This window comes from Thamnophis elegans, chromosome 4, assembly GCF_009769535.1.
Source record: "Thamnophis elegans isolate rThaEle1 chromosome 4, rThaEle1.pri, whole genome shotgun sequence".
NCBI classification, from domain to species: Eukaryota; Metazoa; Chordata; class Lepidosauria; order Squamata; family Colubridae; genus Thamnophis; species Thamnophis elegans.
The window spans coordinates 30497653-30512989 of record NC_045544.1 but is presented as its reverse complement, the minus strand read 5'-3'; the positions used below and the strand labels follow the sequence as shown (position 1 = coordinate 30512989).

Here is a 15337-nt window from a genome sequence, read left to right as displayed (position 1 = left end):
CTCTGCTTCTGGATCTTTCATTTCTTAATAATATATTTGAGTCTCTTGGCTCTCCTGTTCTTCATCTACTAGACTTGTGATGGTGAACCTTTGGCACGCTTGCCAGAGGTGGTATGCAGAGCCCTCTGTGTGGGCTGCACACCGTCACCGTCACTCTTCTGGTTTCCAGTGTGCATGCATGTGCCAGCCACCTGGTCTTCTGGTTTCCCGTGCTCTAATGCCTGCGAAGACCAGCTGGCCAGAAACCAGCTGTTCTTTGAGTTTCTGAGCCTCCGGCGCGCACATTACGTGTTCCAGTTTCGACACACTCGGTGTCGAAAACGTTTGCCATCTCTGTAGTAGACATTTCAATTCCTCCATATCTCTCATGCCCTTCATTTGTCTCTTACTGACTTATATTGTGTAAAGCTCTGTCAGACATTCTGATGCTGTTTTTTTTTACAGCAGTAGTATAGTAGAAACATAGAAAACTGCATTGTAGAATATCAGGCCATTGGTCTGCTCTTTTCAGAAATGTTAACATTACCCAGCACAGTTCTCCAGTCTCAAACAGGACAATGAGTTCCTGCTGTACAAGGAGAGGGTGGAAATTACATCTGGAGTTTTCAGTGGGCTGCTATCTACAGGGATCCTGCCCTTCCTTGACTCTTATCAATGATGTACATCCATGCTGATATCCAGATAGTTCTTGTACAAGACCAGAGAACAGGCAGGCTAATGAGAAGTTAGCACTGTTGCAATTCCTGAAGATATTTTGCATTGTGCTAAGATGTTAAGCTAGAGGTTTCTGAAAATTGCTTTCCAGTAGCTACTTAGGATTGATAAAGCAAATAGTATCATATAGAGGGCCACGTAGCCAATGTGATGAGTTGGAATTATGGAAATACTTTGTTTGAATTTCAGTTATTTCTTGTCTCTTCAAGCTATCATGTGGGATTATTTTGAGGATAAACTGAGGTGAGACTTCTTAAACTAAACTATATAACTAACATTATGTTCCATTGTCTAAGCCTTTAATCTTCCATTTGTTAGGTCAGCTTGGTCTAGTGGTAAGGCACCAAGCCAGAAACTGGGAGATTATGACTTCTGGTCCAGAGTTTGGCATGGAAGCTAGCTGGGTGACCTTGGGTGACTCTCTCTCAGCCCAACTCACCACACAAGGATATCGTTGTGGGGAAAATATGAAGAGAAAGAAGTATTTGGCAGGTTTGCCATCCTGAGTTATTTATGAAAATTATAAAGACTAGATAAAAATAAATTTAAAATTAAATTGTCCCTTATGTAAGCACACCACAGATATAAGAACAACTAAGCAGGTATCATTTAATCTTGTGCCATCTGGCACTTTAAAAGAGGAGTAAGGAAAAAGGGAAATGCTCAGGAAAGGAACAGAGACAACCACCAAGCTGTATAATTCTTCAGTCTTAGAATAAAAACAAAACTGCACTTTCATTCCCAAAATGCTTTATTGCTTTGATTAAATGCCAAATGACCTTAATCTGTCCAGGTTCCCTGCCATTAAAATGTATGTCCACCATATTCATCATTGTGTTGTTTAGTAGCTCTCCAAAGAGAAAGTCATTACATCTAAACTCCTGGTTACAAAGCCATAAAACCAGAAATGATACAAAGGTTAGGCCTGTCCCTCATGTAATGTTTCCTTTCCTTTGTATTGTTGAAGGAAAATATTGATGAAGCAAATGTTGATGAAAGGAAAAGTGCAGCCATAACTTATCCTATAATGAGAAACGGAGAAAAAGATGTCATTGTTAGGACTTTCTGAATTTGTCAGCTGCCAGGTTCTAATTTCACACTCATTTTATCAGACCGAGGGGGGTGGGTGGGTAGAAATAGGGATAGAGATACTCAAAGGATAGGCAATTTCCATGCTCTCCTCTAAAATATAATAGACAACACCGTAGAAATGATTTACTTTTCACCATGTGAACTGCAGCCAAAGGAGATTATTCTCTAATTTAAATGACATATTGATTCCATGATTTACTGAAATCTTGTTTTGCCTTTTGGATGGCTGCTTTGATCAGTTACCTGTGATGATAATATCTAGGTTTTTTTTGTTTTTGTTTTTATTTTAAACACATAAACACATCAACAAAAACAAACACATAACTTAAAAACAACATAGGAACAATAAGTTCCATCGTATATCATACAGCAGTTCCGAACCGGTTTCTTTGCAGTTAGTGTTTTCCCTACTATACATTTCTATCTTTCATTCATAATCTCCTTATTCGTTATCCATTTGTGTGTACATTTCTTTATTTATTTAAACTTAGCTACTTATGACCAGATATTATTTACCTATATTATGCTATATATTTTTACTGTCATTTGTTCTCTTACATACAGATTATAGATATACATTCACATAATTATTCTTTTTCTTTGCTGTTCTTATATTATTATTATCCCATTTGGAAGGTTATAAGGTACAGTTTAGAATGCTTTGTTTACCATCCTTCGCACCTGCTAAGACACCACCTTGTTTTCTCTTTCTTTTCCTTTCTCCCTCCCTTCCTTCTCTACTTCCTTCCTTCCTAGTCTTCATCCCCTTCTTCTTCTACCAGATAATAGCTGGTTTTATGGTTCCACCACAAAACCGCGGTAGACTAAAGCGCGTGTGACTAAAGCGCGGTGACAAAACCGCACCGTCAAAACCGCACGACAACAGCACACCGACAACAGCGCGCTGACAGAAGCGCGCTGTAACATAACCCTAAAAATAACCCTAAACCTAACCCTAAACCTAACGCTAAACCTACCCTAAACCTAACCCTAAACCTAACCCTAAACCTAACCCTAAACCTAACCCTAAACCTAACCCTAAACCTAACCCTAAACCTTACCTTAAGTTAAATCGCGCTTCGGTCGGCGCGCTGTTGTCGGCGCGCTGTTGTGGACGCGCTTTTGACATCGCGGTTTTAGCGCCACGGTGTCGTCGGCGCGCTTTAGTCTACCGCGGTTATGTCGTGCCACGGGTTTTATTTTATTTATTTATCATATTTTTATAGTCATTCATCTCAGGTAGTGACTCTGGGTGATGGACATAATAAAACAATCCAAATATCTGAAACCATCAATAAAAATAAAATGGTGAGATTTCATTATTGATAGAAGCATATGAGTTCTGGACAAAGTCCATGAGTTTCACACTTAAAGTTCAAAAAACAATGTCAAAAAAAATGGAACAGGATAATCACAAGTAGAATATGGGGATAGGATCAAAGCGGAGTTATGAAATAGATGCTTTGCGCACATGATGCAGAATTTGGTATTTACTATTTTCAATCAACAACTTGGTAGCTAACAGCTTTTTTGTTTCATGTCACAAGAAATGGAAGCATTTATAGCTGATTTGCTTTTTTATTTCTTCTCCTATCCTATTAGCATCTTTCTTTTATATGTACTGATCTGGAATCACACAGGGTACAACAGAAAAAATAAATGCTAAAGCTTTACTTGGAAATCAAATAAGAAACGAGGGAAGTGGCAAACTAACTGCAACAATGTAATAACTATAACATTAAAACAGAAATATAAATATGAAAAATACATTGTACATTTATCAGACAGAGATGGACGCAAAAAGTAACATGGTAATAGCCCTATAAATAACACATGTTCACTTGGATTAGCTTAGATGGACTATGAAAAGATCTCAGTCCCAATTGGGATGCCATAGCAAAAGATTGAATGAAGCTGTCATTTCATATATTATCTGAATTTCAACCTTATCTGGATGAAAATGACAGTGAAGTGATAAAGTGAAAATGATCTATACTGAATGCAAGTTCCTTGGAATTTAATTGCAAGAAGATATGAAGTGGCAATAAAGCAAAATACGTATAAAAATCAATGGCTGAACTATTTTAAATGTTACTGCTTTTTTATATATGTTGAAGGTGTAGAATTGCACATCCACCAAACACTAAGAAAGATCCTATCAGAAGAAATTATAGGCTGTGTTCACACAAGGAAATCCATGGTTTAATTAACCATAATTAAATATTCAACCTAATTGATTGGATTCACGTAACATATTACGCCACGATCTGCCACAACCATTTTAGGTTGGTATACCAACCATAGACATTAATAGATAGGCAAGCAGCAGCCCTTCAGTTATTGCTGAATTAAAATGCTTCATCCTTACCTCCTGAATGCCTAAACCAGTGTTCCTCAATCATGGAGACTTTAAGATATGTGGACTTCAATTCCCAGAATTCCCTATCCATCATGGGAGTGGAAGTCCACAAATAGCATTTTCATTATTTCTGGAGCGCTACAGGTTCCTCACCTTTGCTTAGGCTGTAAAGCAGAGATTGATCATTGTTTTCAGGCCCTGGATTCTTTCCCCAAATTACCTGAAATCTTGTGAGATCTCTCATTTCAGGACTCTTTCCCATGGCTTAAATCTTACGAGGATTGGTGATATTGTGTCATTATAGATATTTTAAAATCCTATTAAATAATTTAATTTGGAGGAATGACATTAGTGCATTGCCAAGAACAGATTTTCTAGGCTGGTATTGTTGAATGAGTTAAAATTGCAATTCCCAGAATTCCCAGCCAGTCATTCATGGTGATCCTGGATAGGAATTTTGAATTGAACTTAAAAACAAAGATGGACAGCTTAGAATTCTCTAGAAATGTTGGTTTGGGACTTTTCCAATGGCCTTTGTGTTTGCCTCTATTAGCTGATGGAACTGAGATCTCCAGGGGCTTGGAGACACCAAATTGTCTAATGCTAGTTGGAACAATTCTGGAGGGTGCAGGATTGGGGAAAGTTTCTATAGAGGAGGGAGAGAAAGAAAAAAGAATACACAAGCCTTTTCTATGGAACTTGGATTTCATTCACATCCCCTACACAATTATTAGTACCGAAGAAATTCAACCACCAGTGACATTTGGCAAGGATATAAAATGTGGGCTTGTCAAGGTTTATTGCGGAGCATTAGGACATCTGCATTCTCAGCATTATGGAATCATGGCCATCCTGGGGTGTGTGTGCAAGCAAATGACATATACCTCATGAAGTATATACCATATTTTTCAGAGTATAAGGTGCACCTTCCCCCCCTAAAAGAGCTTGGAAATGTTGGTGCATCTTATACACCGAATACAGCCATTTTTGGCCTCCTGCAGCCCTGCAGGCTTCAGCAGGGCTGGGGCAAAAATTTTTTGCAAAAACAAACGGGCCTCTTTTCACAAAAACATAGGCTTTTTTGCCTTCCCTCAGCCCCCAGCAGCACTCTGCAGGCTTCAGCAGGGCTGGGGCAAGGCAAATACAGGGGCTGGGTAAAGGCAAAAATGGGGGCATTTTTGCCTTGCCCCAGACCTGCTGAAGCCTGCAGAGTGCTGCTTGGGGCTGAGGGAAGGCAAAAACTTTTTTTCTTACTTACTTCTTTGAAATCTTGGTGTGTCTTATACACCGGTGCGTCTTATAGTCCGAAAAATATGGTATATTTGTAATAGATGTCACAATATAGATTACATAATTAGGTTATTTGCACAATATCATGCTATACATACTGTGTTTTTGATGTTATTTCGACTTGTAATAATGCCTATGAAAATACTGCTTGCTCCTGAATGCAACACAACTTACGTTTCGGACTTGTCCCGAACTGGTTGTTTATCAAAAAAAGAGCCTTGGGCTGCATAAGTCGTGAAAGGATTAACTTTACTAAAGCCAAGTGGTTACAAGATAGAAAAAGGCAGATCTGAGCCTTGAGTGTGAAAACTGCCTACCAACTTTCCCCCTTTCCAGGTCCCCACCCCCCTGCAACTATTCCCTAGTGTCCAATTAAATTAAAAACAAATTGTTTTGGTAATGTTTTTGACATTTGATGAGCTCAGTCCTGTTCTGTATTGCATTCCCATGATTGTGACCTTAGGGTCGGTTGGCCAATCACTCTGGTATCAGCGAAGCAGCAATGAGGCGAAGCAGCACTGACATTATGTTTCCTTGCTGTGCATTGTTCAAAAACTAACAGGCATTAACATTACACAAATGCATTTATTAAAACCTTCTTGTAAGTTCAGAAAATAGGTTCGCTCATGTTTTGCTTAATAGGGACTTATTGCAGGGGTGAAATCCAGCAGGTTCTGACAGGTTCTAGAGAACAAGTGGCAGACATTTTGAGTAGTTCAGAGAACCGGCAAATATCACCTCTGACTGGCCCCAGAGTGGGGTGGGAATGGAGATTTTGCAATATCCTTCCCCTGGAGTGGGCTGGGAATAGGAATTTTGCAGTATCCTTCCCCTGCCACGCTCACCAAGCCACGCCCAGAGAACCGGCCATAAAAACTTTTTGAATTTCACCACTGGCTTATTGGTTAACCATAACTGACTGCATTCATACAAAATAGTCAGCTTTGAAACATGCTTTAAAACTTACAGAGGTTGAGTTCACACGCTATATTAAATCAAACCCAAAGAAACTTTATTACAGCTTAAAATGACATACAAACACAGTAATCGTATCAATGTAACCTAGTTATCTAGACTTCAAATTGTTTGGTGTGGCTGGTCACAGCCGACACGGTACAGTTGAAACAGTGGATGGATTGTCATGTGTTATTCTCTCCCACTAATTGTTGCTTCACTCCTATAGCCTCCAGTCCATCTCCAGAAAGACAGGATGCCACAAGACCCACAAGCAAAAATCCTTTGACCTGGACTGTTGATGATGTGGTATGGTTTGTTAAAGATGCGGATCCTCATGCTTTAGGACCTCACGTGGAACTCTTCAGGAAACACGTACGTAGAAGTCTTTCTGCGATAAATGACAGGATCCAAATGTAACCTTCTAGCAAACTGCTTTGGTCTGTACTTGAACCAATGTAAATGTAAATTGAAACGGACAGCTGACAAAAATTAATCAAAGTGAGTCTTCCTCCAGGCAAATAGAATTAATCTAGGGCAGTGTTTGAAGATGGGTGAAGTTCAGCTCCCAGAATTCCCCAGCCAGCATGCGGAATTCTGGGAGTTGAAGTCCATGAATTTTCAGGTAGCCAAGATTGAGAAACACTGAATATGGATGTCCATGGCACGACAAAACCGCGCTCGTCAAAATAGCGGTGATAAAACCACGTCACTAAAGCCGCGACGTCATCACTGCGCATCATCACCACCGCGACAACAGCGCGGTGACGGAAGGGCACTTTAAAACAGTGCGGTGGCAGAAAGCCGATTTAAATTAAGGTAAGGGTTAGGATTAGGTTTAGGGGTTTGCTTTAGGGTTAGGTTTAGGGTTAGGTTTAGGGTTAGATTTAGGGTTAGGTTTAGGGTTAGGTTTAGGGTTAGGTTTAGGGTTAGGTTTAGGGTTAGGTTTAGGGTTAGGTTTAGGGTTAGGTTTAGGGTTAGGTTTAGGGTTAGGTTTAGGGTTAGGTTTAGGGTTAGGGTTAGGTTTAGGGTTAGGTTTAGGGTTAGGTTTAGGGTTAGGTTTAGGGTTAGGTTTAGGGTTTGGTTTAGGGTGCTGAGTGCTTCGGAAGGCGCGGATTTGCCCTCCGCGATTATGTCATCGCGGTAGGGTCGCGTTTTTCCTTAGCGCTTCGAACGGCGCGGATTTGCCCTCCGCACTTATGTCAGCGCGGATAAGGGCTTCGCGGTTTTGTGGTGGAACCATGGATCTCAGGCACAACTTGATGGCACTCATATCTTAGAGAGCTTGAGGTGGGGCTTGGATGGATTCAGAGAGGATCTAAAGCTTGTTAGTGCTACAGCTAAAGAGGGACCCCAGGGCCAGGCAGCCTGCCACTGAGGGTCAATTGCAAGAGAACTGAATGGCAGAACCATCTTTTTGTGCACTCCCCAGAAATACCACTTCAGTCATTGTGGGAAAAAGTCTGCTGAAGAGCTAGCTGGGCTAACCTTGTTTGGCTTTTTGTTTTCAGTCAGAAAAGTATCCAATAACTAGGATTGCTAGCATTTTTTTTGTAGAATAACAATATCCTTTGTAAGAAAGATGAGAATTCAAAGATACATTGGTTTTAAATCCTCTCCCCACCCTGGCACTCACTCACCTCCTGCTTATAATTCAGTCAGCTTCGCAGGGAAACCTACAAGAGGTCTAGTGGTTGATTAAAACTATCGCTGTATTCAGCTCAATTATGCCTTTGAATTACTCATTTCTGAGCAATTGTTAACGTTTGTAGCTAAACTGGATTAACAAGAAGACACCAGAGGTGAGAGACAAGTGATTACTCCATTAACCTTAACCACAGTTTTCAGCACGTTAAATCATTTTAAAATGTAGGTGCATCATTTAAACTGATGTCCCGAATGCCACTGACATTCCGAGCTCCTGTCTTCCCTTCCTTGCATTCAGCTAATTTGGCTGTGACATGCCACCACTGTCCAATGAGAAGAATTATTCGTTTGACTTGTCACAACAAAGAGAGATCAGCAATGTATATTCTGAAAACAACATCTGCGACATCAACGCTGTGTGTCTTAATTAAGGCATGCTTCATTACTCTTGGGATGGTTGATCTTCACCAGATCCTAAATCCCTTGCCAGCTGGGCTGATCTATGCACTTTCAAGGGAGAAGTAGGACAATAAAAGGAAAGTTTGGGCAACAGGCTTCCTTTGGCCACAGCTTAGGTTATGTAAACTCCGTCCTTATTGTTTCTAAGCCAGGATTTATAGCTTAGTATATTGTGTAAACTCAATCCCTTGTGGTTTGTTCAACAAGCTGTATGTAAAGCAAATTGTGCTTGGGTGTGCGAACAGAGTTCACAGGTACAGTTAAAAATCAAAGCCATCAGGCTAACTAACAAATAAGGAAGCCAACCCAAAAATGAGATTTTGATGCAACAGAATTCTCGCTGAGTTCTGGTTTGGGACCAAAAAATTAATACAGAAGAGAAAGTGCAGCTTTTGAATGAAGACAGATTTAACCTGTTCATTCAGAATCGGATCTGCCTCCTCTGATGAGACATAGAACTGAAAGCATATGTATTTGTTAAGACTGAACCATTTTTGCATGGATTATTTTAGCTTTATTTCCAATTAGTTTACCTTAATAGAGTGATAATATTGCTGGGCAGTATAAAGTTTGTTTTCCCAGTTGTTTTAAAAAACAGAGCAAAGGGGGGGGGGGGAAGAGATGGCAAAGCAATCCTTCCATTTCTGTTCAATTACCAAGCAGAATGTTTTACACTTTAAGAAGCTACAGCAAAGTCAGCCTTATGATTTAGAGCTTGTTTGCATTGGTTAGTGGGCTCTCTCGGAGAGTTTTACACCACTATTGAAATATTAAACCTGACAGTTGGTGTTCACAGGATTAGATTGTAATAAAGCAACATGAAATGTTTCCAGTTGCTTTATGCTTTTGCAGCCTCACAGCAGAGTTTGAGAAGCCAGTGCATCTTATGAGCTCCGGTGGTAGTGGTGGGTTTCAATTTTTTTTAGAACCTCTTCTGTAGGTGACTGGGTGGGCATGGCCAACTTGTAAAATGTGGTGAAACTCACTTAACAAAGCTCTTGCTTAGCAATCAAAATGTTGGCTCAGAAACTCTGGCATTTGAAGCACGCAAGTCTTAAAGCTGTCAAGTTACAAGACCCTTGCACACCTAACCCTTTAGAAAAAACCCCCAGGGGTGTTCAAACTTGAAAGCTTTAAGACTTGTGGACTTCAACTCCCAGAATTCCTCCTCTCACTCTTCATCTTGATGATGTGAGAGGGGAGGGAGCTGGAACTGGTTCTAAACGGCACTGTAGATTTGTGGAACCTCTTCTATAGAAGAGGTTAGAACTGGCAGGAACCCATCCCTGCTCCGGTGGCCATTATAAACAACTCCTGAAATGATTAATATGGTTCAGCTTTAGAACTAAACCAAGCCTGTGATGGAAGACTATGTAATCAATCACTGCCTGGTGTGCTGTTTCTGCTTTACAAAATTCTCTGGAGCTTTTTACGTTAACCCCAGCTTGCTGGATATTATTTAGCTCTACTTTGGACTGCAACACACCTAGCTTTTCTAGTTGATGCAATATACCCGTGATGGTGAACCTATGGCACCTGTGCCACAGGTGGCACGTGGAGCCCTCTCTGCGGGCACGTGAACTGTCACCCTAGCTCAGCTCCACTGTACTTGTCTGTGTGTCTCCCACCGGCCAGATGATTTTTGGATCTCTGCCGCATGCAGGAGACCATTTTTGTTCCCAAGAGGCTGCAGAGAGGCCTGCTAGGCCCAAAAGAGGGCACGGGGAGTGGGGCACATGCACTGGGGGCAGGGCACACGGTCTGTGTGTGTCACATGCACATTGCATTATGGGTATAGGCATGACCCAACAATTGCGCGATAGACATATGCGCGCTGACAAAATAGCACCGATTAAAACGCGACGTCAAAATCGCGCCCACAAATTCGCGATGTCAAAATCGCGCCCACAAAAGCGCAATGACAAGCACAATAAAATCAAAAAATGTTTAGGGTTAGGGTTAGGGTTAGAGTTAGGGTTATAACGTACGTATACGCGTCCCACTATGTTAAAGGCCCAGCACACTCACAGGGCTGTCTGTAGTTTGTTGATGACGCGATTTTGTCATCGTGCATTTGTCGGCGTGCTATTGTCGAGAATCAATTAGCGATTTTGACGGTGCTCATTTGTCCATTGCAGTTTTGTCGGCGCGCATATGTGTATCGCGCATTTGTCGGTGAACCGGGTGTAGGTACGCACACACGCATTGTCACGCACACAAACGTGCTTTCGGCACACAACGACAAAAAGGTTAGACATCACTGCAATATACCCTTCATGAAGGTGATCCCAGCAAGTAAATCATGGAGAGAAGCATCTGAGGAATACATTCTCTTTACAAGAAATATGGGGTTTTAGGACAATGCATGAGTCTCTTGATTGTGTGAACTTATTTCTGCCTCTGTGCTTGGGCTCTGGAACTATCTGGTAAGGGCCCTTTGTTCTTCCTGTTTTTACTAGGGGTGGCAATCTCCCATTTCACAAAGAGCACAATATTCCCACTGTGAATATTGTCCTCAAATTCTTTCTACTTTATTAGAAGCTGCTCAGCTATCTTATTGTTACTGGCCTGGCATGTTTTGTGTCTGGTGACAACCATGAGACTTGAACTGAAGTCTCCATCCCTTTTACCTGATTTCAGACACAGAACATATAAAAAGGGGACAGAGGTTCAGTAGGGCAGCCAAGGTTGCCATCTTGACATTTTTTGACATCTCCTGCAGAGATCCTGTAAGAGGCAACTTTTATAGTTCATATTTCAACTGTTTCACGTTAGAGCATTCGTTAAAGTCCTTTCCTTTGCAGTTCATAGTCATCTGACTATGAGCATAAGAGCCGTGGTTGCGCAGTGGTCAGAATGCAGTATTGCAGGCTAAACCTGCTGGCTGCCAGGAGTTCAATTCTGACTGGGTCAAGGTTGACTCAGCCTTCCATCCTTCCGAGGTTGGTAAAATGAGGACCCTGATTGTTGGGTGAAATATGCTGACTGCATAAACTGCTTAAAGATGGCTATAAAACACTATGAAGTAGTATATAAATCTAAGTGCTATTGCTATCGGCGGCTTCTAGACGGTCCTGGCCCTGTTACCTGATTTGTTAGTTTGTAGTTGCTGCTGCTGTTGTGAAAGATCATATTTCCTTGTGACTATGTAGTACCCCAAGAACAGACATCTGACACTGGCTCTGAACTCAGAGGACTTGATGAAGCTGGACCATCAAGAAAATCAACAGCTGCTTCTGATATTTGACTTCCGTTTAGACTTACGCTCACACATTTAGTTCTTGTCTCTTCATGGTGGTGGTGTTTCATTATTCAGTGATCTCGTTATTACTTTTGTGTTCATTTACATTTTTATGGAAGGCATTTTAATGTTGTATATTACCAGATGTTGCATGGCGTGGCAGGTTTCATGAACGTAGTTTAAATAAATAAATTCACCAGCACTTCAGTTAAATAGATCCAATTCTGGAATAGTAGAACATTTGGGAATTGAGGTCCTACTTTGTTGAATTTCTCAAAAATGTTTGGTATCGTCAGAGACATGCAGGGCAATTCTTTCTACAGCTTTGCAGCAAATTGTTTTATTTCTTCTGCAAACACAGTTCCAAATTATGATTTATGCTCTTCATTCCATCTTCTGTCTTTCTTTTTGTATTAGGAGATTGATGGCAATGCTCTCTTGCTACTGAAAAGCGACATGATCATGAAATATTTGGGTCTGAAGCTGGGACCGGCACTCAAACTCTGTTATCACATCGATAAATTGAAACAAGCCAAGTTCTGATGCTTTTTTAAAAGACCAAACAATTCCAATATAAATCAAGGAAGTAGATGAAAGGTAACAAGTTGCCTTATGGAAAAATAATCCATTTTCAAGCTGCTTCTCCTCTGTTTTGTACTGAGAACTTGGCCTTTCTAAAAGTCTTCATCTTCACCATTTTTGCTGATTTGTGTGAATACTTTTCCAAAAAAGTATACAATTATAATTATTTTGTATTATTCATATTGTTATTGTTAATATTATTATTATTATTAAGTCCTATTTTTGTAATCATAAAAGAAAAATTGTACGCCAAAAGATCTTCCCTACTTTTTAGAAAAGAAGACATTTGAAAAGCTTTAGGAAATTTTTTTCTGGGCTGCTTCACTTAAGTCTGGCCATTGCATCTGGCCATATCAGGTGACTCGTCTTATGAATTTGCTATCAGAGTCAAAGCACTCTCATATCACCTCAAACAGAGTGGTTTTTAATTGGAATCAATGAATGCATTTAGCTGCCAATCATCAATTGTAGTCTAGCAACATTCACGCATCTGCAAACAAACTCCTAATCTAATTCTTTTGTGTAACCACACATGCATTCCTTTAACAGGAGACCCATCTATATTTTTGCCCAGTGACCTGGGAGGATCACAGAATATTCTGGGAATATGAAGATAAAAATTGTGCATTTGCTTGGACATACACTGTGAATTTAATCATGTTTTCATGGCATTCAGCCTGTAAACTGACTGAACAGCTAACTGTTTGCTGTTCTCCAGGTTTTTTCTTGCTACCCTGAATCATATGCTTTCCTACATAGTCATCAGCATGAAGGTCTAAGTAATGTGATTTTGGATAGCCAGGAGCATATTGGCAACAGACTGTTTTATAACATGATAAGTATACAATATCATACCATTTGAAAACAATGAGGAAATATCCCTTCTCTAGTTTGCCCCCGAAGTCTAGTACATAATGTAGAAACCCACAGTTTCTTTAACTCTTGGCTGCACAAGATCTAGTCTAGAAGAAAGGCCATGGCCAAACATTCATAATTCATAGAACTGCTCCATACTCTTTGAAAACGTTATGTGACAATTGTTAACATCACTGGAATGAAAGTTACAGATGTTAATTTGCTTAGTCGTTCTTTGGTGGTTTAGCTGGCTTACCAAAACTGTCCTGAATGTGCAGAGAAATAGACGGCCAGGAGCAAGAGGTCACATCTCTCCCAAAGCTTTGAAGTGAATAACATCTGCCTGCTTCAAGCTTGAAGAACTCAAGGAAAGTATTTTTTTGGCAACTTGTAGTAGAAAGATTGTTTCTTGTTGGCCAGGAACCATTACCAGTGACTGGTTAGCTGTCAAATTTGTGGAGTGTAATCCACTCTGAGCCACATTTCCTACCAAACTTTGATGTGATTTGGTTAACTAAAAAAATACTGCAGTTACTTATTTGATGCATGCACATTGATCATAGGCTGATTAGCTAAGAACCAAGAAATCTACAAATTTGTATCCAATTAACTAAAGATATTATTTTATTCTATGGTATTATGGGAAATCTGTCCCGTGGTTTGCACTATTTTGAAAACATGAATTATTTCAGTAGAAACAGGAATATTTCTCTCTCTTATCTCAAGTATCCTGTTTTGTCACAAGAGGATTTGATGTTAATCAACTCCAGTCTTGAGCTGTGATAGCATCATTGCACTCTAAAGAACAACTTTCCCTTGAGTGATATCTCACCTTTAATCAAATATGGGCTTATAGCTTCTACTCTAATCAAACCTTCCTGCTGCAGATGGTACTTCTACTTTTCACATGCAGAAGACAGTTTTGATATCAGAACAGTAAATGAGAATCCTATGGTCGGGAATTTTGGTTAGGAAGCTTACAAACAAAACAAATTGCTTGACTAACAATTTTCCTTCATGATCTGGTTCTATTCTGCAAATATTGTGTATTTGGAATGGGGAGAGGGGACTCACACAAATAATGTATCAGAAAGAAAGATAAAATAATTAAACGCTGCACTGTAGACTTACAAGGATGTTCACTCTAGAAGAAACATACATTATCATTAATTTTATCTTGTAGCTAAAATTACAAAAATTGCATTAATTCTCAACAGATGTATTATCCTATACAGTTACACTACATATCTGCCATTATTCCATCTACATGATACATCTGGTAAGCAGTGGGTGAGAACAAGATCTTTTAAGGGATAAATTGGAAAAGTTGAATAATACCTTGTTTTTCTCGGTTTAAAAATTGTGTGTAAGTACATCTCAGAGAAAAAAAGATTTTGTTTTGTTTTGCCCTAATATTGGGAATGTATTGGGAATACATATTGGGAATACATTACAGCTATTCTAACTTTTTTGTTTAGATTAACACAATCTCATATACCCTGGAAATATTCAGAGTATTGGTGTCCAAAAATAGATCAGATATATATATTCTTATTGTTATTAACTTGAATAACTTTACATCTTGTTGCTGCAAGGCATGGGCCTTTCTACATGCATCAGATGTTTCACAGATAGAGAAAGAGGCCTCTTGGAGCTTGTCACATGCACATCGTCAGCATATCCACAACTACTGGTCCTTAGAGGTCCATAACCTGGCATCCTGTTAGCATAATTGCAGGATAGGTCCCACAGGAGCCTCCCACATGCAAACGAGCAGTTGTCTTTCACAGCCGTCTTATTATGTCTAGATCACCTTCTCATTAGACTGGAGGTATATATACATATCTTGATCTCTAGGGGTTTAAACTATTTTTGTAAGCACATTTAAATCAGGTCAAGTCCTCTGAGGTTTGGTCAATTAAACTGAAATACATATGTGAATAAGCTTAACAGTGTATCCAATAACTGAAGAAGTAAGTCCTTGAGCTCTGAGGTAGCATAGAGGATTAATTCCTTTAACTTGAAAATTTGAGAACACCAGAACAAGATATTTGTACAGTTGTACAGTTAAGCACAATTCTTGCTTTTTAGGACAAAGGTGTTCTGTTTCATCTGAGTGTATATAGAGTTGAATATAACTGTAC

At 39.8% G+C, this 15337-nt stretch overlaps 1 protein-coding gene across 2 annotated transcripts in view; it reads left to right on the top strand.

Moving 5' to 3' along the window:
* The window catches only part of SCML4 (Scm polycomb group protein like 4), a 45765-nt gene extending 33466 nt beyond the window's left edge, over positions 1-12299 (top strand). For both annotated transcript variants that reach the window (XM_032214865.1, XM_032214866.1), the window contains exons 6-7: positions 6639-6784; positions 12174-12299. In XM_032214865.1, the coding sequence (XP_032070756.1) occupies positions 6639-6784; positions 12174-12299 (272 nt within the window). The remainder of the gene's footprint in view (positions 1-6638; positions 6785-12173) is intronic.
* Positions 12300-15337: the final 3038 nt, after the last annotated feature.